This window comes from Aquila chrysaetos, chromosome 23, assembly GCF_900496995.4.
Source record: "Aquila chrysaetos chrysaetos chromosome 23, bAquChr1.4, whole genome shotgun sequence".
NCBI lineage: Eukaryota > Metazoa > Chordata > Aves > Accipitriformes > Accipitridae > Aquila > Aquila chrysaetos.
Genome location: NC_044026.1, coordinates 4,754,031 through 4,777,134, shown reverse-complemented (window position 1 = coordinate 4,777,134; position 23,104 = coordinate 4,754,031). Strand labels below are relative to the sequence as shown.

The 23,104-nt window shown below is 41.5% G+C and overlaps 1 protein-coding gene across 3 annotated transcripts in view; it reads right to left on the bottom strand.

The window, feature by feature from the left end:
* Positions 1-20,492, bottom strand: part of UXS1 (UDP-glucuronate decarboxylase 1) — a 62,477-nt gene extending 41,985 nt beyond the window's left edge. The window contains exons 1-4 of one of the 3 annotated variants that reach the window (XM_029998879.2): positions 20,270-20,492; positions 6,381-6,408; positions 3,616-3,664; positions 1,822-1,865 (exon numbers count right to left, since the gene is read on the bottom strand). In XM_029998879.2, coding sequence (XP_029854739.1) covers positions 1,822-1,865; positions 3,616-3,664; positions 6,381-6,408; positions 20,270-20,366 — 218 coding nt within the window. In that variant the 5' untranslated portion in view covers positions 20,367-20,492. Of the gene's footprint in view, positions 1-1,821; positions 1,866-3,615; positions 3,665-6,380; positions 6,409-20,269 lie in introns of those variants that run through there. The other 2 variants (XM_029998876.2, XM_029998880.1) reach the window with 2 other exon arrangements.
* Between the last annotated feature and the right edge of the window lie 2,612 nt (positions 20,493-23,104).

The following is a 23,104-nucleotide window of genomic DNA, read 5'->3' as shown; positions in this document are numbered from 1 at the left end:
TCATTTTTTTTCCTCATTGCTAGACAATTGAAACAAGACTCATCAATACACTGTAAACACTACTCATAATGAAAAGAGCATTTAGATAGCTCCTGGGAGAAGTTTTGACTTAATGGTTCCACCCAACAACTCATTGCTCATTTGGAAAAATATAACAACTATAAAAAAAAGAGCCAGTCAGGGTACCTGCCCACAAAGGTCCTCTGTGAATGGCAGAAGGAAATACCTGAATTGCCAACAACAGAAGCTGAAGATATTTGGGCTATCAATAAAGATTAAATAAGTCAACTGAACTGAGGCAGGACATAAAAAATTTCATCTGAACATAAAATCTTTACTGTATAATTTCACTGTTGTAATTGGTATGGTAGTATCCCATGCAACTACCACAGGTGACCCAGTCTGCAATTTGTTTCATGTTGCCAATACATCGCCTAGTTTGATCCATGAAGTTCACACTTGTATTAAGAGATGAGCAATCAGATCAGTATTCTCGATGGAATAAATTGCATGTGGCAGGTCACTGAATCTATCAATCAATTGTAAAAAACAACTGACAACTTTTTTTCCTTTCTCTCTCTCTCTCTTTTTTTTTTTTTTTTTTTTTTTTTAAAAGACAGCACAGGAGTGGTGGGAGGAGGAAGGGCAACTGCTCACTGGCAAGACAAAACTCAAAACACCAAAACACTGCAGGCGTCGAGCATACCTCTGGCCAAGAGTACTGGGATTCTGCTCCCCTCTGCAGAGGAACAGCACACAACCGCCAGTATGCCAGATGTAACCATCCAGGCTTACTGGTACTGCTTGGATAAGTCCAGACTTGGCCCTTTGTAACGCAGCATTCTCAGCTAGCTGTTTGCTTCAGACATCAACAGGGCCACCTGTGAGCCAGTATCACTGTCAACAGCAGCAGTGTCCTTGTCAGAGCTGACAATTCTCACCCCTATTCCAGACCTTATTTTGTGATGACAAGTATGTGCCCAGGAGGACGCTCAGATGGGAGAACTGATCTGGAGGAAAGGCAACCAGGCTGGGGAGCAAGGGAGTTATTTGCAAAGAGAGACTGAAATGCCAAGTTTCTCCATCCAGCTTACTATCAGCACTCGAGTCGTGCTGCTGGCATAAAAATGAGGAAACGATGTTGCAGGGTAGACACAAGCAGCCAGGGAGAAATGGATCAGGCTTGGATTTTATTTTTCTTTTTTAACAACTATGCCAATTTAAGGTGCTTGCGGAACTGCAGCACATATTAAATACCTGCAGCTCATCAAAAAGCTTGTTTTTCCTCAATTGTATCATCCAGTTTAATCCAAGATAACACATTCCCTTACAAATCCTGAGAGGGGTGAGTCAGTCAGTCTCATCCAAAGCACATGCACAGACTAAGATTCATAAGCAAATCACTGTACATGAGCTGAACCATGGTAACTGATCACAAGTGTGGGAAATGTGAGGTAAAACATATTTTCAGTCTCTTGAAGTTGAAACCAGTATGTTTTAGCACACACCTGGGTTAGACTTACTAAACCATGGCAATCCGTTCACCAGCTGGACTCAAAACAGCAAATTCCTCCACAGGATGTGAACTTTACAAAAATCCAGCACTCCCAGTTTACTTTAGTGGGATTAATCAACCTGAATACCTTAAGCATTAATGTCTTCCAGCATTCAAGGCCCCATCCTCACTTAGATATGATAAAAGTCCAAAGGTACTGAGGGTATATACAAAACATTTATCTCAAGCCTACAACTACAGAATCGACTGCTACAGAACAGACACTGTACTTTTTAACTGCTTCCCAAATTTAGCAAGAGACATACCTTTTTTCTAGATCTTTGATCTTCTCCCTTAGAGGTGCAACAGCCTAAAAAAAGAGGAATAATACTTAATCTTTGAAGAATAGAACAAGATTCACCTTACAAAACACGCATATAGGAAGTTACTTTAGAGCAAAAATCATGGCGAACAGTCTCCTATGAACAGGTTCACTGAAGACACTCTAAGCAACTTGTATCTTAAAGCATCCTTTATGTCAGAAAATCCTTGAACCTTTTTCACCAAAAATCAAATCACCTAATACAGCGTGAAATCCCTTAGCTAACCACTGAAAACAACACACCTCAAGGCTGTGAGTGCCACAGCCTTGTTGATAAGAATATCCAATGTTGTGATTCCTTTTAGGCAAAGTGAAGTCACAAGTGACTTGTCTGAGGTTGTCAAAGGCAATCTATATTGAGAACAGCACAACAGGACAGTCGGTAAAACCTCAACTATTTAGATGGACAGCAGATACACATACTTAAAGAGTACACAGACACAGAAACAGAGGCATTAGCTCCAGTGCAAAGGCTGTAATTCTCTCAGAACATGGTATACGAATTTAAAGAATCATGTTTAAGAATCTAAGATACATTTTCCATCATGATTTGAGGGTATATCTAGGCTTTAAAAAAAATTATAAAAGGAAATTTGTTAGAAAATATAGTTCACCTACCACAACTACTGTTTGCATTTTCACTGCTTTGAAAGAGAGAATCACTGAAGTCAGCATCAGTTTCAGGTTCTTTATCACAGGACCCAAATTTCTAACAGTCCTGCCAAATTTCAACAAGTGCCTGAACTCTTGTTTTTAAGTTTACTAAAACCTTGACACAAAATTTACCATCTAGGGCCATACATAAGTTGAAAGCTATCAGAGGGTTATCACTTGAAATGGTATTACATAGCAACACATCACCAACCACCATTAATTTATTTTATACAAATACTGCTGGTTAGAGCTTGACAATTCAGGAACTTCATGAACTGAAACAAGCTGCATATCCACGTTAAGAGTAATAGAGTATTGTCATTTATATTCATTAAATATAGAATCATAGAATCATTTAGGTTGGAAAAGACCTTCAAGATCATCGAGTCCAGCCATCAACCATGCCCACTAAACCATGTCCTGAAGTACCCTGTCTACTCGCTTTTTGAACACCTCCAGGGATGGTGATACCTAGCTCTGTGGAGCAGCAAATAGTTCTTGAAACACTTACACTTATTCTGATGGTTGAAGATACTGTACGACTAAAGCTTTAAAAACAAGATCCAGAAATGCTCAACTTCCCAGGCCTTACAGTAACTGTGATCTAGCCATTGAATTTCAAGCATTTGACCACTCTTAAACAACTGGGATTTTCAGAACGATTGTTGCAATGTTTACCAGCATTTTTGGGAGGTTTCAAATTTCTAATGAAACTTATATATACTTAACATTTTGTAAGGGTGACAGAGGAAAGAATTTGTGTATATCCTTCATTCAGCAACAAAAAAAAACATTTCTCAGGAAGATTGTACCACAGTCTCTGCAGCAAATGAGACAGTAGAGCTATTACTTTCAAGAAAGGTTTAGAAGAAAAAAAATAAAAAGATAAGAATCACAGATCTATGTCAAACTCCTCTATAGCGAAGAACAATTCAAAAACTTACATACAGACACAAATCCAATGCTTTGAATGGTTTCAGTGGTATGGAGAGTAATGAGATAGAACTAAATATACCCTTTCAATAAGAAATGAGTGAAACAGAGTCCTCAAAACAAAACAGACTACAACTGTTAACAAACCAACCTCTTCTATTTTACTTTCCACCTTCTGATCCCCATTTTCTTGAAGAGACCTGTTGGCAAGAAAAGAAAGAACATAATCCATACCTAAGCGATAGTTGCTCCACTGCACCTGCATCATGCTTCTCCGGTTAAAACAGTATCTTCAAAACATCCCAAGTTAGTATTATTTCAAAGACATACTCAGAGCAAATGAAAGCGGATGGTCCAATTCCCATTGTCATGAAGTTTGGCAGAAACTGAACCAAGCCCACAGGAAAGAGTAATAACAATGAAAATAACATTCATTTTACAGAGAAAATTAATTTCATTGTAGAAAAGTATCTAATAATTGCACTAAGGTAGGGTCAGCAGAACTGTTTGTGAGTGTAGCTTTACTATGCAAATTCCTAAGGTGTTTCTTTGAGGGTCTCTGTTTACTGTATGCTACAAGTACACTAGCAAAATGTTTTCCCTTAAAGCCACAACTGTAACTAATATCAATCAAAAGAGGGCAAATGTATCTAGCTTTGACTTTGAACTTTTCCAAACACAAGGGGAAAAAAAAAAAACCCTATACTAAAACTTAAGTGACCATCTGATGGGCAATACTGACTTCTCACACAAGTGTTCCTCATTTGAAATGAAGCCAAGGGTGAAGGACGTCAAGGTAACTTGTGAAAACAGAGTACTGTCTAAGTTAGTGTCTTGTACAAATCTGTGTGGTCTTATTTAGCATCTAATTGTGTAAAGTATCTCAATTAGTTGCATTTATTCTTTGAGTAAACTTCTCCAAGTGTAGAATATGTATTTTTAAATTTTACCTCTTGCATCCAGTCTATGCAATTTTCCTTAAGTTTGCATAATTCTTTTTTTCAATTAAACCTTCTGAAAGGGGAATTATTTATCTTACAGTAGTAAGTTTTTGCATACTAGAGGATTCATGGGTATCCAACATAAAATGGAGTTCTTTCAAATAAAACAGAGCTCCTTTACTTGAGACCTGAAGTCATTACACCTAGGGAAACAGAAGATCCTTTGTTAAGCAGATATATATATGCCACACTGTTAAAGTTAGAGCAATTCCCTTCATATCCCTCTGTAAAACTCTCTTACTAAAAAGTCAGTTCAGTCTATTACTGAGGCAAAAATCTTATTGACCAGATTTGTTTTGTCATATCAGTAAAGAATGCGGTAAATTCCTACACTAAGACACACAGACCCTGAACCATCTTTTCAAAACAAATTGTAATTTATTGTACCAGTGGCAAATAAAATCCCTCCAGTTAACATAGTATCAATTTACTATAAAGAAGCAATGTTAAGTAATTCTTGTGAATTTTTCACGTTTTCCAAAATAACAGAAATCTACAAAAAGCTATGCGAACAATCTGTGGAATACATAGCCTTTCCTCTCTGCTAAATGAGCAAGGAAAATTTGGAAAACCCCTTAGAATATTAAAAAGTCCCCTCAAAAACGGTTGCTACTATTGTTTATTCACAAATCCTGGAACTTACAGACTGGCACTCTGCAGTTTGGTTTTTAATGAGCTCTTCCTCCTAACAAAGACAATCTTACTGGCCGAGGACCAACATCAGACCTTCAGAAATAAAGTTTTCCCCTTCGATAGCTCTATAAGGGACATCTCAAATAAGAAGTCAGATGCAGCTAATGATAGAATTTGTAAGGACAGCTTATCAGGGAATGAACACACTGGGTCCCATGTCCACCTGCCCTCCTCAAACCTCTCTCTGAGGTTCCCGTCCTTCCTTTGGAAATGCTCAGCTGCTCACTTAACAGCTGCTAAGCTGCCATAGTTTGCTGGTCATGATAACATGGTAATCTAAATGATATCTCCACCTGCAAGCTGCAGCAGCTCAGCAGCTGTTTGCCTAACAGCTGAACACTCTTTGCAGCAAGGGTGGGAAACTCCAAGAGGAGTAAAGTAGACAGCTTGGGACAGGAACAGATCCCAGGATAAGCTGTCCCGGGTGAATCAGAGCCCACAGAAAATTCATTATTTTTCTTACTTTGCCTCAAACTTTCTTTACTATGTGCTGCTAAGCATGGCAACAGAGTACCAAGACCCTTTACTTGCAAAACAACGTGGTGAAATATTTTGCCCTCCATGCCCAAAGACTTTGTTGTAGGGAACAGACTGTCTCCATATTCTTTCCACTTTTTCCAGTTGTGTCTTCCTGGCGAATTTTCCCAGAGGACAAACACTCACACGCAAGCAGAAACACCATGAAAATCTGCATGTTTTGCAAGCATATGCTATGCCTTCCTATTTCTAAGGGCAAAAATTCTAGTGGACAGTGCAGGATTTTTTTGCTTTTCAGCAGTTAAACCATCAGATTCTCTACCAATTAATTGTGGAGGAGAAAAAAAACCTCAAAACCACATTTCTAATTCTAGGTACAGAAACATAATTATGGCAAGCAGTGGAGGATCTGCCGGTCTTCAATGTTTAAGCCTGTATTGTCACAGACATATGGTCAGACCTGTGCTGAGGAAAAGCAGAATCCAAGCCTATGTGCCCAGCTATGCCAACCAACTTGCCTGAAAAATCTAAAATCAGAAGATTAATTTATGTAAAGAACATATAGCCATTTTTGAGATTGAACACCTTGAATTTAAAAAATGGTATCAGCTGCTTAGCCAAACAACAGTGTGAGCTGCTGTTCTGTTTTCTCCCTACTTGATATACAGTGATACACATTGATGGGAAAGGTAAATTAATTTTATTTCAGATAAGGATATTCAATAAAAAAAATGATATACATTACCTCATATTGACAAAGTTTCCCCATACAGCTGGAAAATAAGAAAAGGGAGAACATTACAGTGTCATATAACAGTACATGGGGTCATTTCTCCTGTTATCATCAGAAGGCATTTAAAACTATATTATGTTAATCACAAATTCTCTAAGTAAGTTAGATACATGCTATATATACACACACCAAGTGACTAGAACACAGTTTAAGAGTATGGGAGGCATTCTGATGAAATTACATGACACTACAAAAAGGTAGGAAAATACAGTAATTCAATAAAAAAGGACTAGACTATTCCAGTGCACACCTGGAATTACCTGACCAGTAAATCAGCAGATACATTTATCTGATCACTATCCCCACACTATATTACATAAACAAAATGTACAAGAATTCTCTGGACTATAATTTGTCACCACACACAGATTAAACAAACCAGAATTCTGGACTTGTTTATTAGGGATATTGAAAAAAATGGCAAGAGCAAGAAGGGAGTCTTGTAGACCTGAACCACACAAATTGGAAATTGCAGACTGACAAGAGTAAAAAACTCTGGCCACTACAGGCGATAGCTGAACCAGTCCAAAGAGGTGCCACAATAGTCCTGCATTAAAGGTAGCAAGTGCTTGTGCGCACACACATTCTCTCTCTAAATATATATATTGCGATGCAGACACAAAAAGTACCTAAGCAATATAACCAAACGCCTCACTAAGCAAACAAAGCTCATTTATTACACTGTTTGTATGGAAAAAAGTTTTAAGGAAGACAAACCGCAGTATAAAATAGCACAGCAAACATGTATCAGCTGTTTCTCTGTGTTCACAAAAAGATTCATCTGCCCAATTTATTTTCTACTAGAAAACAAAATCTTCTGAAACTGTTCAGGGTTTAAGTGATTACACAAAGACTATCAGAACACGGATTTTCCTTTTAACTTTCAACTAGGACAGAGAATGTAGTTTAAAGTGAAAAAAAGAAGCCATAAATAAGGCTAAACTACAGAGTTGACAACTTCAGATCGTCAAAACAAGGTTAATATGGAACAGTTACATAAGGGACTCTGCAACAATAAGCAACACAGGAAATATATACTGAATATCTCCAGAAAATCATTCTGCAATTGCTCTTTAAGAGACAAGGCTCAACCTAAGGATCCAGATTACACTGGGTCTTAAGAAGGAGGAGTAGCCTATATACAGTTATTAACATACATATAGAAAGCTTCTGCAGTGTCCTCGGTTTTTGTAAGCTGCGCTTCAGGCCTCACATAGCAGCTAATGAAGTATTTTGCCTAGATTCAGGGTTTGCACATACATTTTCATGATTATTACTTATTGATCTCAAGCAAATGATGAGGTGTTACAGAAAGAAGAAAACAAAAAATTCTGCTACAGTCACAGGCACCTCCCAGGCAAGAGAAGAAAGGAAACATACCCAGGAAAGAGGAGTGGGGAGGACACAAGTGAGAATGCAGTAATGCAGTCGCTGTTCCACCCTTCAGGGGATGGCAAAGCTACTGAACTGTTTTTAACTACTGTGTGCCACTGAGTAATTCAAAGAGTAACTCAAACGAATCCATGACAGACTATCAAACAAACTGTAAGAGGGCACTGCAATATCTGTAGTGTCATCACAAAACCTCTGTCGTCTTCTGGGGAAAAGATAAGGAAGCTTTATATTAGAGCAGATGATCAATAAAATCTAACCAAATTTAAAAAAACACTGTGGATTTTATGTTAATTAGATAAAGTAAATTCTCTGCGGGAAAAGGGATACAGTGCTGAGTACTAAGTTAAATTCAAGCTATTCACCCTCTGGCTGGGACTTCATAATTATTTATGATAACCTTAATGGAAAAACTTTTTTTTTTTTTTTTTTTTTCAGTGAATGATGACCATCTGGCAACTACAGGTACAGAATTCTCAAGTTATACATTACTCAGCTATACTTACAAGCAGTTATTTTTCTGGGCTACAGAAACCTGAACAAATAACATAACATATTGTTTACACAGTGGCAGGAAACATCTGGGCTTAGATGGTGAAGCAGGAGTTGATGAAAAAATGACTTCCCAGCTGCACCACAGATACCATCCTGCCAGTTTTGTTGCAAAGACAGTGCAGCTATATTGCATACAAGAAATGGGCTTCCTAAAGAAAACATGTTAATTGTGCCTGCTCAGTGTCCACAGCACAGAAGGGGAGCTCAGAGAGGCATTTGTGTACTTCCAGAAACACTATGCTTGATATCCCAGTTCTGTAGGAGTAAATGACCTTCCATTAAACTTCTAGGAAGCATAGTTTTGTACCATTGCAAAAAAGAATGAAACTGCAAAATGAACCACATCAGAAATACCACATGGAGGGATCTGAAGAACCCTGAAGTCTCTCTCACATGCAGAGAGGTGCTGCAGAAACTCGCTTGAACGTACAGCCCTCACAAAGGATTCTGAACACACAATTCTAAGGAGGATCTCTTCAGCTACTGCATGTTCACATACAGCTTATGTCAAGGTTGAAGGGATCAGAGGTAAGGTTTTGCACTACAGTGGAATACAGGTTTTGTTGGTTTTTTGCTAAATGCACATCACAATTGTTTATATAATGGGCTTACACAGCTGCAGAACCAGCAGTGTGACTATGACTTACAGAAGATTTCCTTGACTTGTTGCTTTCTTGCCCTAAAGGTTATGCCAAGGCCAGTTTGATATTCAAGCAAGAATGGAGACGTATTAAGGCAAGTGGGCCCAAATCCACAAGCAGAATGATGCAGAATTACAAGCCTGAATCCAAGATGAAATCCCTCACAGGCACCATAAAATCCCTTGACAGGCCCACCAAGTTCAGGCACCAAAAGCTGCAGACGTGTGGATGGCTAAAAAACCTTCCATACCAGCAAAGTCATGAATCAGGCACTCCACATAAACCCATTTTCAAAAGCATCACACTCCTAATGGACCCAATTTGAGCAAACACTAATATAACTGAGCATCTCACTGTAAAAGCCAGTCTTAAAAAAATACAATTAAAAAAAATTCCAACTCTAAAGCCATATCTTATAAGCCAAGTGGTATTCATTCAGGATAATAGTCCTACGCCAATTCTCAAACCTTAGAGATTTAACACCCTCACCCCCCACAGCCACACACAGTACCTACTGTACAAAGAACTTCCTATTGCTCAAGCTAGAGAGCATTCATGGACAGAGAGTCTTCCTGCCATCTCCTGAAACTCTGTGCAAGGGAAGAACTCACGATTAATTCAACTAGACAAACAAAAGCATGATTTGTATCCAAACAATTAAGACACTCACCCACAAGAGAGAAGAAATAAAGGTTCTGCTTATTCTCTCAAAGACTATTTGTAAACCTCACCCAATGACAGATTAAAGTACTAATAAATTGCTATTAGGGAAGAGATGAGAATATCTGGATTTTTCTGAGACACATGAAAGCCTGGTTTAACAGCCTGCAGGAGAAAGGTGTAGTCCTATTTGGGCTTGATCTGTTCTGGGATGTTTTTTCCCTTCTGCATCCCTTCCATAAAATAATGAGAACAATTTATTGTAGCGTTTTCGCAAGGATTAATTGCAAGTACCATGAAGATTAAAAGTACATCAGAGACATTAATCACTCCCACAGACGTTAAAGTGACAGCTTCCAGAGGAGAATGATATGCCTTGGATGAAGTGATAAAGAGCTCTACTTTTAGAAAAGAGTAGATTTGTTTCTTAAAGCCTTAATCACAGTATTGTTATTAAAGAGGTATTTACATTTTGCCAACTAAACATTAATCACTCATGGTTTTCAGAAAACCCCAATCCTCTTTTTTCTTTGGTTTGTTGTTTGGTTTTTTTTTTCCCCTCCAGCCTTTGAGAGATAAAGCTGTAACTATTTGGCAAGCACAGCCTTATGGTAAAATCATTGTAGATTTCCAAAACATCTCAAAACTACCTTAAACAAAAGCCAGTAAGTCACAGATGAGTAAAGAATGGTTTTCTTTCTACTGAATACATTTATATTCCTGGAAATTTAAAGGTTTGTCTAGTTTTTCTAGAGAAGACCCTTTCTGAAATTATGCCGGATGCAGAGCAGTACAATGACTGGGCTACTTTCAGCAAGGAATATTCCAAGAGCTATCCTTTGGATATAAGCCAAGCCTGCCTACATGAAGTAAACAAAAAAAGACCAAACACAAAATCTGTTAAGTCACACTCAATAAGTACAACAGAAATCCCAAGCAATTTGCTGTTGAGCATCCACGATTAAATGGACACTTCCCTATCTATCAGTCAGAATTTTAGCTCTGACCAGCTGCACTTCATAGCAGGCAAGAATCATTCTTCTAGATACTCAGAATATAGGAACAGGATGTTTGCTTTCACCTGAATGTCCTCTGAGTCTGTCATCTGCAATAATACTTACTGTATAGGTTTCTATAAACCACACATTACTACTCCAGAAACCTTGCATGCCTTAATTAACTCATCCACAGTAGGCTGGGAACCAGAAGAATAACACTATCACAATCTGAAGGTGGGAAAAAAACAGAATCTCAAAGGAAGCCTGTGCCTTTACCCCAGGATAAACCTTCTTCTCTGGGTCTCTTTAAATAACATTAAAATCAAGTCATAGACTATCTCAAGGCACTGACAGTAACAACCACTCATAATCTGAAATTATTAGTGACAATATTAGTTTCAGTATCACATACATTTTAAAATAGATGTTTTGAAAAGAGAGACCATGATGCCCAAGGAGATCCAACTGTACCAAAAAAAAGATGCAATCTCTTTTAAAACCATTTTCTTTCCCAATGGCTTTGTTGTTTGCATTTTCAAGACACTCAGTTAAAAAAACTTTTACACAAATTTTTGTCTAAGTAGTTATAGCTGAAAACACAGGAATTTCTCCCTGTATCGCCCTCCTTACAACCTCTGCTCCTCAGAATAAAAAGACTACAAGACAATGTTCATTTCAAACAGATCTCACTATCAACAGAAACAGCATGTAGGAACACTATGAATTGATATATGGTCATAATGTGAATTTCTAGAGCAAGATTGTAAGCTCTGAATGTCTAGAGTGAATTGCTTCAGCCAAACTTTCTATTTCAAAGAGATGCAATGTCATTCAAAACGTTGTTTGTTTTTTTTCCTTAAATCTGACTCTCCATAGTCACACAGCAGCTTCAGTCTCCTGGTAGAAATCCAGAAATTCCAGAGAAAAACTTGACAAAAAGGAAAAGTAGGCAAAGGGAGCTCATAAAATGCTTATTATTAGAGATGCATTAAAGTCTTAATTTAATTCTTTTACAGATCTCAATTAGATATGTAATAATGTAAAGAAAACTTATTTCCTTCAGGAAACTATTATTTCCCACACAACATCTTGTCGTTAAATTAGAGAGATACGGGTTTCATGGATGGACTACTCAATGGATAAGGAATTGTTTGGGTGGCCATATCCAAGGGGTTGCAGTCAACCACTCAATGTCCAAAGGGAGATCAGTAACAAGTGGTGTCCCTCAGGCGTCGGTGTTGTGACTGGTACTCATAAAGACACAGACAGTGGGATTGAGCACACCCGCAGCAGGTTTGCAGATGATACCAAGCTGAGTAGTGCCACTGAGGGAAGGGATGACATCCAGAAGGACCTTGACAGGCTTAAGGAGTGGGCAAATACAAACCTCACGAAGTTCAACAAGGCCAAGCACAAGGTCTGGCACCAGGGTCGGGGTAATCACCAGTATCAGTACAGACTGGGTTATGAATGCACTGAGAGCAGCCCTGCAGAGAAGGACTTGGGGGTACTGGTGGAGGAAAAATTGGACACGAGCTGGCAATGTGTGCTCGCAGCCCAGAAAGTGAACCGCATCCTGGGCTGCATAACAAGAACCATGGCCAGCAGGTCGAGGGAGGGGATTCTCCCCCTCTATCTACTCCACTCTCGTGAGACCCCACCCGGAGTATTGTGTCCAGCTGTGGGGTCCCCAGTACAAGAAAGACATGGACTTCTTGGAGCAAGGCCAGAGGAGGACCACAAAGATGATCAGGGGGCTGGAGCACCTCTCCTGAGGAAAGGCTGAGTGAGTTGGGGTTGTTCAGCCTGGAGAAGAGAAGGCTCCAGGGAGACCTGACTGCAGCCTTTCAGTACTTCAAGGGGGCTTATAAGAAAGAGGGGGACAGACTTTTTGGCAGGGCCTGTAGTGATAGGACAAGGGGCAACGGAGTTAACCTGAAAGAGAGTAGGTTTAAATTAGATACAAGGAAGTAATTCTTTACTGTGAGGGTGGTGAGGCACTGGAACAGGTTGCCCAGAGAAGCTGTGGATGCCCCATCCCTGGAAGTGTTCAAGGCCAGGTTGGATGGGGCTTGGAACAACCTGGTCTGGTGGAAGGTGTCCCTGCCCACGGCAGGGGGGTTGGACTAGATGATCTTTAAAGGTCCCTTCCAACCCAAACCATTCTGTGATTTGGCTAGCCAAAGCATTTCAAACTGCATTTTATAGTCTAGATTCCTTAACAACAAAAAAACCCAACTCGACTGCATCCTACCTGTAGTTCCAGTAGTTTGTTAATTTGCTTTAGAAAATTATTAGACTGATTAGAGTATGTTGCAGTATTAGTGGTGATAACAACATACAATTACTCATCATAACTTTGTATTATGGAATGTCACCTTCCTGGGTGATGTTTATGGTTATGCCTTTGGGGAATGTACAATAATTTGAATATAAAAAAATAAAAAAGTCTGCTCCTCTGGTATGTCTATACAGATTTCTGTACAGCAAGTAGTTCTTACTGTTACATTTCCTGAACTGACATCGTGTTCAACAGTAAAGTTCCTGCTTTACAGGAACAAAATCAAAGACAGCAGATAGGAACTGTAGGTTTTCCCACACGGGAAGTACCCTAGACACCAGGGTACAGGGTTTTCTGAAGGGGAAGATGCTTTCTCTTCAACTTGGATAACACCACTACTCTATGTCAATCCCTCAGCTAGTCATCACCTAGCAAAACAAAGGTAACAGTCACCAGAATGTTTTTGTATCTTCTCTTAAGAACAAATACTTAAACTTTGGCAAACTGGTACACTCTACAGCTGTGAGATATAACATTATGCAAATTTTCTTTCTTTACAAGAGTTAATGGAGCTTCATATTGGGTGGGAAGCTAACCATGAATACTTACTCTAACATTTCAGTTACCATCATCACTTTATGACTGAATTCTGTTCTTCGTTTCCCCGATGGCAAATTCTTTCGAGCTCTTCTGTTAAGTCTTTTTTCCAGTTCTCTGTTCAGTGTTTCTACTCCTTCCTATCTCATATCTTTAGCATATCATTCTTTACCACTACTCATCCATTTTTGTGTATCCTTTGTATTTTTCCACAAGTAAGGTAATAGACTCCAATTGTCAGTTACTACAAACAGGAAAAAAAAAATCCAATATTTACAACAAAAAAACAGAATGCACGTAACTCACAGCTATGAAGTTCCAAACAGGATCTTCAATTTTCATCACCACATATACTTGAGTGTGCCTGAACATCATAAAACTTTCTAGCTTTGAATTTACTGGCTTGAAACAACAAAGTGGTTTGCAAATACGTTAACTGCCTACAAAAGGTTTGAAATTCCCAAGGAGACAACAGAAGGACTTTGACCTATGCCTGACTGGAGTACCATGTAATAATTACATTCTGAATCAGGTCAAAATTATTTTGGCAATGTGAAAGCTAAGCAATCTAAATTGCTAATGTCCCTGTGTCCCCTTTTCACTTAATAATAGAGAAAGAACTGAAAACCCTGAGTGTCTTTCCTTAAATAGCAGCAGATGATGAAAAAAAAAAAACCTATGAAATGACATCTGTCTCCAGACAAATCTGATCTACACAATTCAAAGGCATAAAATTTGTTGAGAAAAGCATTTTCTCCCTTTGCTGTAAAGCAACACAGCAGGTGAAAGAAACCAAGACAAACCTTCTAAGCCAACAGACCTGCATGTGTTGTTAGGGCCACACATCTCCCTATTTTGAGTGAAGGAAAGAGAAAGCAGCAGAACTATTATCTCAACAACTGGAATATAGCATACGCAGTTTTACACAAATCATGCTTTCCCCCCCCCCCCCCAAAAAAAGGGGCGGGGGGGGGGGGCACTGTCTTCTTTAATTTCGCCCTTGACCTTCCCTTGGTTTCCCAGACATGTCTAGCAGAACTGTGGGACATTTTTCAAGAAACTCAAAGAGGCAGAGAATGTTCCACACTCCCAAGATAACGCTGATACACCAGCATGCATGTCAAACCCCAGAAACTGAGCAGCCACCCAAAGTAACATGACTCAAATTAGGGTAGCAATCAAATGAGGGGTCATGACTCAAATCAATTATCTTCAGCATTTTAAGTTTGTTGACTGCCAAGATCATTTTCAGCAGACTCACAGCATGCTCCAATGGTCAGCACTGTAACTGAAACAAACTCACTTTTCCCAGTTAACTTTTACAAACCCCTTCAGGTAAGTTGGTGCAGTAACCCCCACCTCTCTCTCCCTCCCTCCCTAGGGTCCACGAAGGAGAAGTTGAAAACTACCAGTTTCAACTGAACTCTGCTTTGGTCAACCAACCTTACAGAAATAACACAAGCAATATAAATGATAGGGAAACATTTCCCCTTTGCAAAAAAAGAGGGGAAAGAAGATGAAAGCCCTAAGATTGTTTGTCCTTGAGTAGAATGACGAAAGCACCACTTTCTGCACATGCCACAGAAAAGACAAATGTTTAGGGGAGATAAAATATTAAAGACAAATACTAAAGACAAATATTAAATGGAGATAAGCTGGGAACTGTAAGGGTGAATTTGTCCAGGATGCCAAAAAAATTGTTTAAAACATCATGGCTAGCCAAGCAGAGTTGGAGTCCATCTATTTCTGACAAACTCAGCTGAAGCGTGAACAAATTTTCATAAGCTACACGGCTACGGCTAGTTGGAAGCCTGATGAGCAGGGAATTGGAAGCTGCTGAAGACAGTTAACTTATTTGCATAAACCCACAGATGAAAGGCAGCTCTGCAGGACATGAAGCCAGCAAGCAAGTGTTTTTGGTTTGGTTTTTTTTTGGTGGAGAATCCATGGCATGCTGACACAAAAAGCAGGCAAGCCTGATGTCACATCAGACCACTTCAAACTCTTCCATGGCCAGTCAATCCTGCTGTCTAGTTGTAAAACAGCTGGGGAAGGATGATTTCTGGTATTCTCCACAGCAGTGCTGAATAACTTTCAGACAGCTAGCCTGAAGCAATAGGACAGGACCAAATTCACAGCTACTTTTCTTTTATGAAAAGTGAAAGTAAAAGCTTATCAGAACACAACACTAAGTAGCATTTAACCTTTGTTTTGAACACATGCAGGACAAGTAACATGCAAGGGACTGGTAAGATTCAAACCAAAAAGCTTACTCACACCTTGATATTCTGAGAAGAGCACATTACATTCTTCCCAGCTGATGGAAATCTGACAAAACCAAATGGCTAACCTTGTAAAACAAAGGGTAACAAGCATGGAAACTAACAATGCTGGGAGAAGTCAAGCCACTACACTGCAGGATGTACTTCCCTCACATTATTTTGACATTTTGTTTTTAAGTTGTTTCAGTAGCTGTGCTGTAATTTATCTTATAAAGCTAACGAGGTCTTAATCTTGGATCTCATGACAGCACCCTACTATTCATTCTTTTTTCCCTTGGAGAAGGAACAAGGCTACTGACATACTTCCTGAGAACCATTTGATCTACAAATGAGCAAAGAAAACTGTTATACTTTACCAGAAATAGAGCTCTAACTTTATTTTCACTAAGAACATGCAACTCCCTTGTTATACCAAGACATCGGTAGATTATTTACAGTAGCACCAAGATTATAAAGCAAACCATACAGATTGACAAGCTCTGGTCTTTAAATTCTGGCTACAAGATTTTACAAAGTCCTGATTCTACAAAGATAGCCTCACTAAAGCATCTCAGTATGCCTACAAAAAGCTGAATAAACATTCAAAACTTCAAAGGGAATAAGTTATAGGTGTCTATGTATTGACATACCAACCCACAAACAGGTAGGCTTTTTAAAAAAAAAAAAAAAAAAAAAACAACCAAAAAAAAACCAAACAAACCAAACTCTCAGCCTGGACATAAGTTACTCATATTGTGACGGCACTGGATTTTTTTTTTTTTTTTTTTTTTTTTTTTTTTTTACAATATCTATTTAATTGGTTGCTGTTTTATGATCCATCTACATTTCTTGTTACAGACAACAAAAATCAATTAAATCCCCTTCACTTGTGTTTATAATCACCTCATGTTCTTAAGCTGTGGTTTCACAAAGGCTTCAAGATGATGCAAGTGCAGCCCGTAACTGAAAGGATTTGTTTCAGTCCACCTCCACATTCTCCCCCTCTCCTTTGGTTAGCACTAGCACTCCTGCAGTATCTTGCTGGGGGTTAAACCAGAGAAAATCTGTAAAGGAAGACTGTGTCCCTCTAAAAGAGCAATGAAAATTCAACCTTTGGGCAAGGCTTCCCATCATACGTAGCACAGTATAGCTATGCAACGTTCACAGAAGGAGACAGCACTGCAAGTGAGTCAACTGAGCTAATTCTGAAAAATATTTAAAAAAAAAAAAAGTAGCATCCTACTAGATTACAGAGTGATTCAGACAGCTCCCTAGCTGCACTATCTCCAGATTCATCAATTGGGTGATGGAGAATAAAATCACCCCTTTCAACTAGGGCCTACAGGGAAGGTAAATGTTAGTTAAACTCTGTTCACTTCAGTTTTGCCAGGGAACAGTTGCTTAAATTACAACAGCCTTTAACTGCCTGCTGCATAGAAATGCTCCTTTTGGGTTCTATTTTCATACAGACAAACTATGCATAGCACACTGTTTCAAGTGAACCACTTTTTTTTAAATTAATAGAAATTAGTTTTACAGAAATGAGACATCAAATATCACTTTAATTCAAAACCAGATGTAAAGTAATGATCCTTCTTACTCTAAGTGCCACTAGGGAAACCAGTGAAGTCCATAAAAAGAGTTCTAGGTACCTTTAACATGAGCCTGACTGTGCACCTCACGTCATGGTGGCACTTTAACCAAAGTTAACAAGACTCCTTAGGTGAGACACTAATTGAAGACCTGCAAAACACATGATGGCAACGCTGCAAACAGCACTCCAGATGCCCATTTCACCGCTGCACAGCCTCCTCAGTTGGGCCAAAACAGCTGTCTGAATACCCACACCGCCAAATGGTTATAATCTGAAAAGGTGATCTTAGTCCAGACCACTCCCTTTAGCTGGTGCACAGCACAGAAATTTAAGTCCTTATACGCGGTGGATGCTGGTGGGAAATGGGAGATGTGGAGCAGGGATACCTAAGCCAGCTTAGCCATCCAACCCCTTGCGCTGTGAAACTACCAAGAGAGCCCCTCAATGACTCTCGAGAGTGAGATAGCAGAGAGCCTTTCAACCGCCTGTAATAAGCTCTTCCTCCAGTTTGCAAACCCTCACAGAGAAGTTCTTCAGGCACGTTTGTAACAAATTTGCATTCAATGTCAGAAGCTTTTTATGAAATAAGACACTTTTAGAAAAGATACTCCCTAAACATTCTCTCAGGGTTTCACACACAAACTGACAAAATGGCACTATCAAAACAGTCCTATCTCCTAGTTCATAAAAAAATAATGTACTTGCCAAGTATTTCATTCCCTGTAACACAATGTGCTCCAAATCTGATTCCCCATGTACTGACACTGAATGGAAATTCACGGAAAGGAGGTGCACAGCCTGAAAACACTTAGTCTTTTGGAGAGTGCTTGAGAAAGAAGGAATGTAAGAAGTGCCAGAACATACACCTACACCTGCAGCTCAGTTTTCTCAGATTCTATGCTATTTTAGTCTGGCTTTATCTGACTACAACCAGAGCACAGTGATGATTCAGTAATATTGCAAGGAGTACACTTTTAGGATAGGGGGATGGGATCATAATCACCTCCATAGAAAAGAAAACAAAAAATAGTCTCTCTACAATCTGTTAGACCAGTGGCATCTGCTAGCATACTATATTGAAGACAGAGCCGTAATTAATGATTTCACTACTTCTGACCACTAGTCAAAAGATTGAAAAGCACAGCAACAACATGTTACATTTGCAAAAAACATACTCCCATCAGACACCAACCTATTCCCTTTTCAAGCTACTTTTTGCCCCACTGACCTGTAGTCCTTCTCCTCCTCCATTTTTTCTGAATCCCAAAGAACAACCAGAAACAAGCTGCAAGAAGACTTCTATGACTTACAGCCCAGACAACCAAAATCATATGGCAGTTTTTCCCTTCCTGAAGGCTAACTTTTACTCACAAAGCTAGAAAGCAAAGATCAACTACCGTGCATAGAATCTAATCAATAGCCAGGTCCCAATGACTACGTCAATTGCCACTCAGTTCCAGTATTTTCACAGCAGCCTAGCAACATTGTTTTCAAAATTAAGTATCATTTTTGGCAAAACATCAAACTCTTTCAAAATGAGAACAGACATTAAGCTGTTCCTGCTTCAATATGCATGGGACCTGAAGTCACTTGGACAAACAAACTGTCCTAAGAGTCAGAGCTGGCACACAACTTCAACGATAACAGCAGTATCTAAATAATGAGGTCCTGCTAACACAGTAACATATGGTAGTAAAGTGAATTCCTACACTGTGTTTCTGGGGTAGGAAACACCACCCCTTCTGCCAAATAACTTGAGCTGTACCTCTCCACCCTCCCAAATGCAAAGGGAGGATCCTAAATCTGATGCACACACCCATCCCCAAAGCTAGCTCACCTATATGTGCTTTGAAGCATCGAGAGAATCACTTGTCCCTAGCTAAGCTGACAAGGCTTCAAAGATCCTTCCTCACGATGTTCCATCTACAAAAAAATCAACTTAAGTCTAAAACCAAAGCAGACCAACATACAATAAACTAAATATGAAAAGTGCAACAGAAAAATCTGGACCAGAAAAGGAAGAGAGCTGACAGGACAACGTTATAAATCTGAGACTGACTCACGCCTAATAACTGAAGGCATAAACATCCCTGTCAGTGGTTATTCCAAGATCTTCCCAAATACCTTCGTGCCCCTTGTCAGGCTCTTAAGACTCCAGCTACGTGCTGAGCTAACAAACAAACAAACAAACATTTATTTAGCCCCCAAAGGGCATCGGAGGATTCTACAAAAACCAGACACGAGGCCTGCCCTGGAAAACTTCCCTCACGCTGCTACCAGGTTAAGACCAAGGCGGACAAAGAGCGGTCTGAGGAGCTCGCCTGCGGAAATACTTACTCCTGGAGCCACGTCTCGCTGTCACCGCTCCCCCTCAGCCCCTCTCCCCACCTCACGCCTGGGGCTCGGCCTGAAGGCCGCCCGCCCCTTCCCGCGGGGCGCCGAGCGGGAAGAAGCGCGGCCGCCCGTCCCCTCAGGAAGCCGGCCCCAACGGCCGCCGAGGCGGCGTGGCGGGTGGTCCTTCCCCGGGACGGGGCAAGGGGAAGATGCCTGACGGGGGACCGCCGGCACGACGCGGCGGCCCCGCGGGCGCCCTCCGCCACGGCCTAGCCGGCAACCCGCCGGACTTGGGGAAGTTTCAGCAGGGCGGGGAGGCGGGCAGAGGGAGAAAGCCCTCAGCCCCGCCGACCGGGGACGCGGGGGCCGGAGCAGCCGCTCTGCGACGCTTCGCAACCGGACAGAGCAACGGAGGCGCGGGAGGAACCGCCGCCACCTTCTCCTCCGCGGCGGCGGGGGAGCCGGGGCCGCCCGGCTAGCGAGCAATGAATGGCCGGGCCAGACCCACCCCCCCCCCAGCTCACTCACAAGCGACATAGGCGACGAAGGCGAGCCCCATGAGCAGCTTCATCCTCCTCCGGTTGATGGCGGTCAACAAGCGCAGCAGCGGCCCCTTGCTCACCATGCCCAGCGGCACGCAGCGCCGGGAGCCTGCACGGCCGGCCACGCCACCGGGCTCGGCTCCCCTCGGCTCGGCTCGGCTCCGCTCGGCTCCCCCCGCCCGGGAACCGTCCGCGCAGGCGCAGCGGCGCCCACCCGCTCTCCCGCCTGTCCTCCCTCCCCTCCCACCCGCGGTAGATGCGGTCGGCGGCCGGAACGGCGGCGGCGCATGCGCGGGCCGAGACCGCCGCGGGGCCGCAGTCTCTCCCGGCGCCCGGGCCGGGCTGTGGGGCTGCGTTACCGAGGGGACCGGTCGTCTTTAGTTCGTAACAAGCGACGGGCACTCGGCTAGAGGCTGCCTGGAGGGCGCCCGCCTCCCACGGAGAGTGCCTGAGGGAAGGAAAGGGCGTCCGCAGCCTCTCCGTGCCCCTGGCCGGGGCTTTCGGGGTGCTTCAGCGTCGGCGGCCTTGGTCACCGGTGGCCTCCTGTGGTGGCCCTAGGGTGGTGACCTGCCGGGACGGACGGACGGACAGACATGGGCACACACACAGACAAAATGCGTGTCACGCTGCCTCCTTCAGCGCGTCGTACTTCGGAGGCACCATTTGCCTCATCCCAGATGTGCTTTCCATAGCGGCACACATCTCTTTGCTATGGTAAATGAAAAACCTTGGGATTCCCCCCTCCCCCCCCCAAAGTAACAGTTTATGAATTTGCCTCCGTTCAGGATAACGAGATTGCAGTTCCTTTAAAATGGTTTACGTTCCTACTGCAGCTTCCATCCAAAGTCCTTGTGGCCTGTTGCAAACTGTGGATTCGTATTTGCCTGGGACGGCAGGCACCTTCCTCGCGTGTCAAAACGTGTTCTCCTGCCAGTAAAATACACTCACTTAATCTGAAGAGAAATCTCCCTCCACAATCCAACCTTCCCCCCTGAATAGTGCGGCCTTCGCACAGTTTCTAAGGGATATTCTTTCTCACACTCCTCTCTCACAGGGGAAGACTGCAAGAACAAGTGTTCTTGAATTAAATGACCAGATTTGATCCTTTAATTTCAGTATAGAAATACAGCTTGTTTACACCAAAGAAACACTGACCTCTGTCAAACAGAGACCCACACAGTTAACAAGAGTTAACCCCCTCCTTATTATGAGGAGTAAAGTCAGTCAAATGTGGGAGTCCGGGAAGGGTAGACGCAGTAAGATGCTGTTCAGAGTGATTAAGAATATCTCCTTGCGGCCCAGAGAGGCAAAGTGACTTTATTCAGGAAGCCTTGAGAATTGAAATTTCCTAACTCCTAACCTTGTGCTTTGATTGTAAGGCCACTCCTTTCCTCTTGACTTTTGTTTCCTTTGATTTGTATTTGATAGACTTTACTTGCCTGTTAATTCCACTGCTTGTAGCTATGTGGAGAAAAGGCAATAAAAATATCACCATCTAAAACACAATGGAGCACCAAATTCATCTGCGTAGTGATCACTCAACTAGTAACAGAGTTTTATACCAGGAGTAAATTTGGCCATCAAAAAGCTATAGATGAACAGTGCTGCATGAAAGCTAGAGAATATTACAGTCTTATTCCCATCCTGCACCTCAAACTCCAATTGTTTTCAGTGAGGATTTTCCATAATGGTATCCACATATACGATACCAATTCCACAAGCCTTTAGGGGTAGGCAAGACGCTTTTAACAGTTGCCCTGCCCTAAGCTGGGCTGCACAATCCGTGACTTGATCAAGCTGCCTACGTAAGGCACCTTGCTTGGCACCACGCTTGGTGTTCGGGCCAATTTTGCTGCAGAAACACGTTGAGACAGGCTGCAATCCGTGAAGATGGGAAAAGGAGAGCAAAGGAGCAGGATGCTTTATGGAACTTTGCGGTGGAGGAGACGCGAACCCCGTGGGAGGCAGCCTGTCCGTGCTCTCTACAGCCCCAGCTGTTTGTCATGTGTGACACCAGGGCCAGCTGTGTCTATGTCACTCCAAGTGAGCCAGAACACATCTAACTTAACTGCAGGGAGGTGAGCATAAGTCTATCATATATCGACTACAACTATAGGCATGTACCTTATAAGCACTGTAAGTTCTCCAGGCACATGATGGCCAACAGCAGGGACACTTATTTCAGGATACAGCTGGTCACATTCACAACCTTGTGCCAAGGACTGGCACCGATAGCAGAGGTTCTGGTGCGTAGTGGCTGCTAAATGTGCCAAGGCTGAGGGATGATACAGTTTTGAGTGCTGACTCTTAGGAGTGAGGTATAGATCAGGAAGCAGGCATCCATCTGCCTTCAGGTCATTATCTTATTCAGGCTGATAGCGTAACCTCAGCTAATGGCAATTCTCTCTGGGCTGGTTTGCAGGCAATGTACTCTGTCTTCCATACTGCAGTTTTCAACTTTAGATCTCAAAGTGCTTTATGAGAGCATTTTGATTTTTTTTTTTTCACTAAAACACAGCCTGTAAAATGATGGGGGTTTTTAAATTACAGATTTTTTTAAAATTACTTTTTTAATGATAAAAATGTGAATGTGCAGGTGTATCTACCTGAATGACCAGTATGAACTTAGAATTCACAGCACCCCTGCAATGTACATTTCCTTGATACCAGATCAGAACCATGCAATTACCCAGCTGTCGTTCCAGAATCGGAGGGAAAAAAAAAACAACTGCCACAATTTGCACAATTTCCACATGTTGCCACATGAGAGAGACTCTTCTGCCATGTGGAATTACAGGAAAGATCTTGTCTTTCTGTCCCA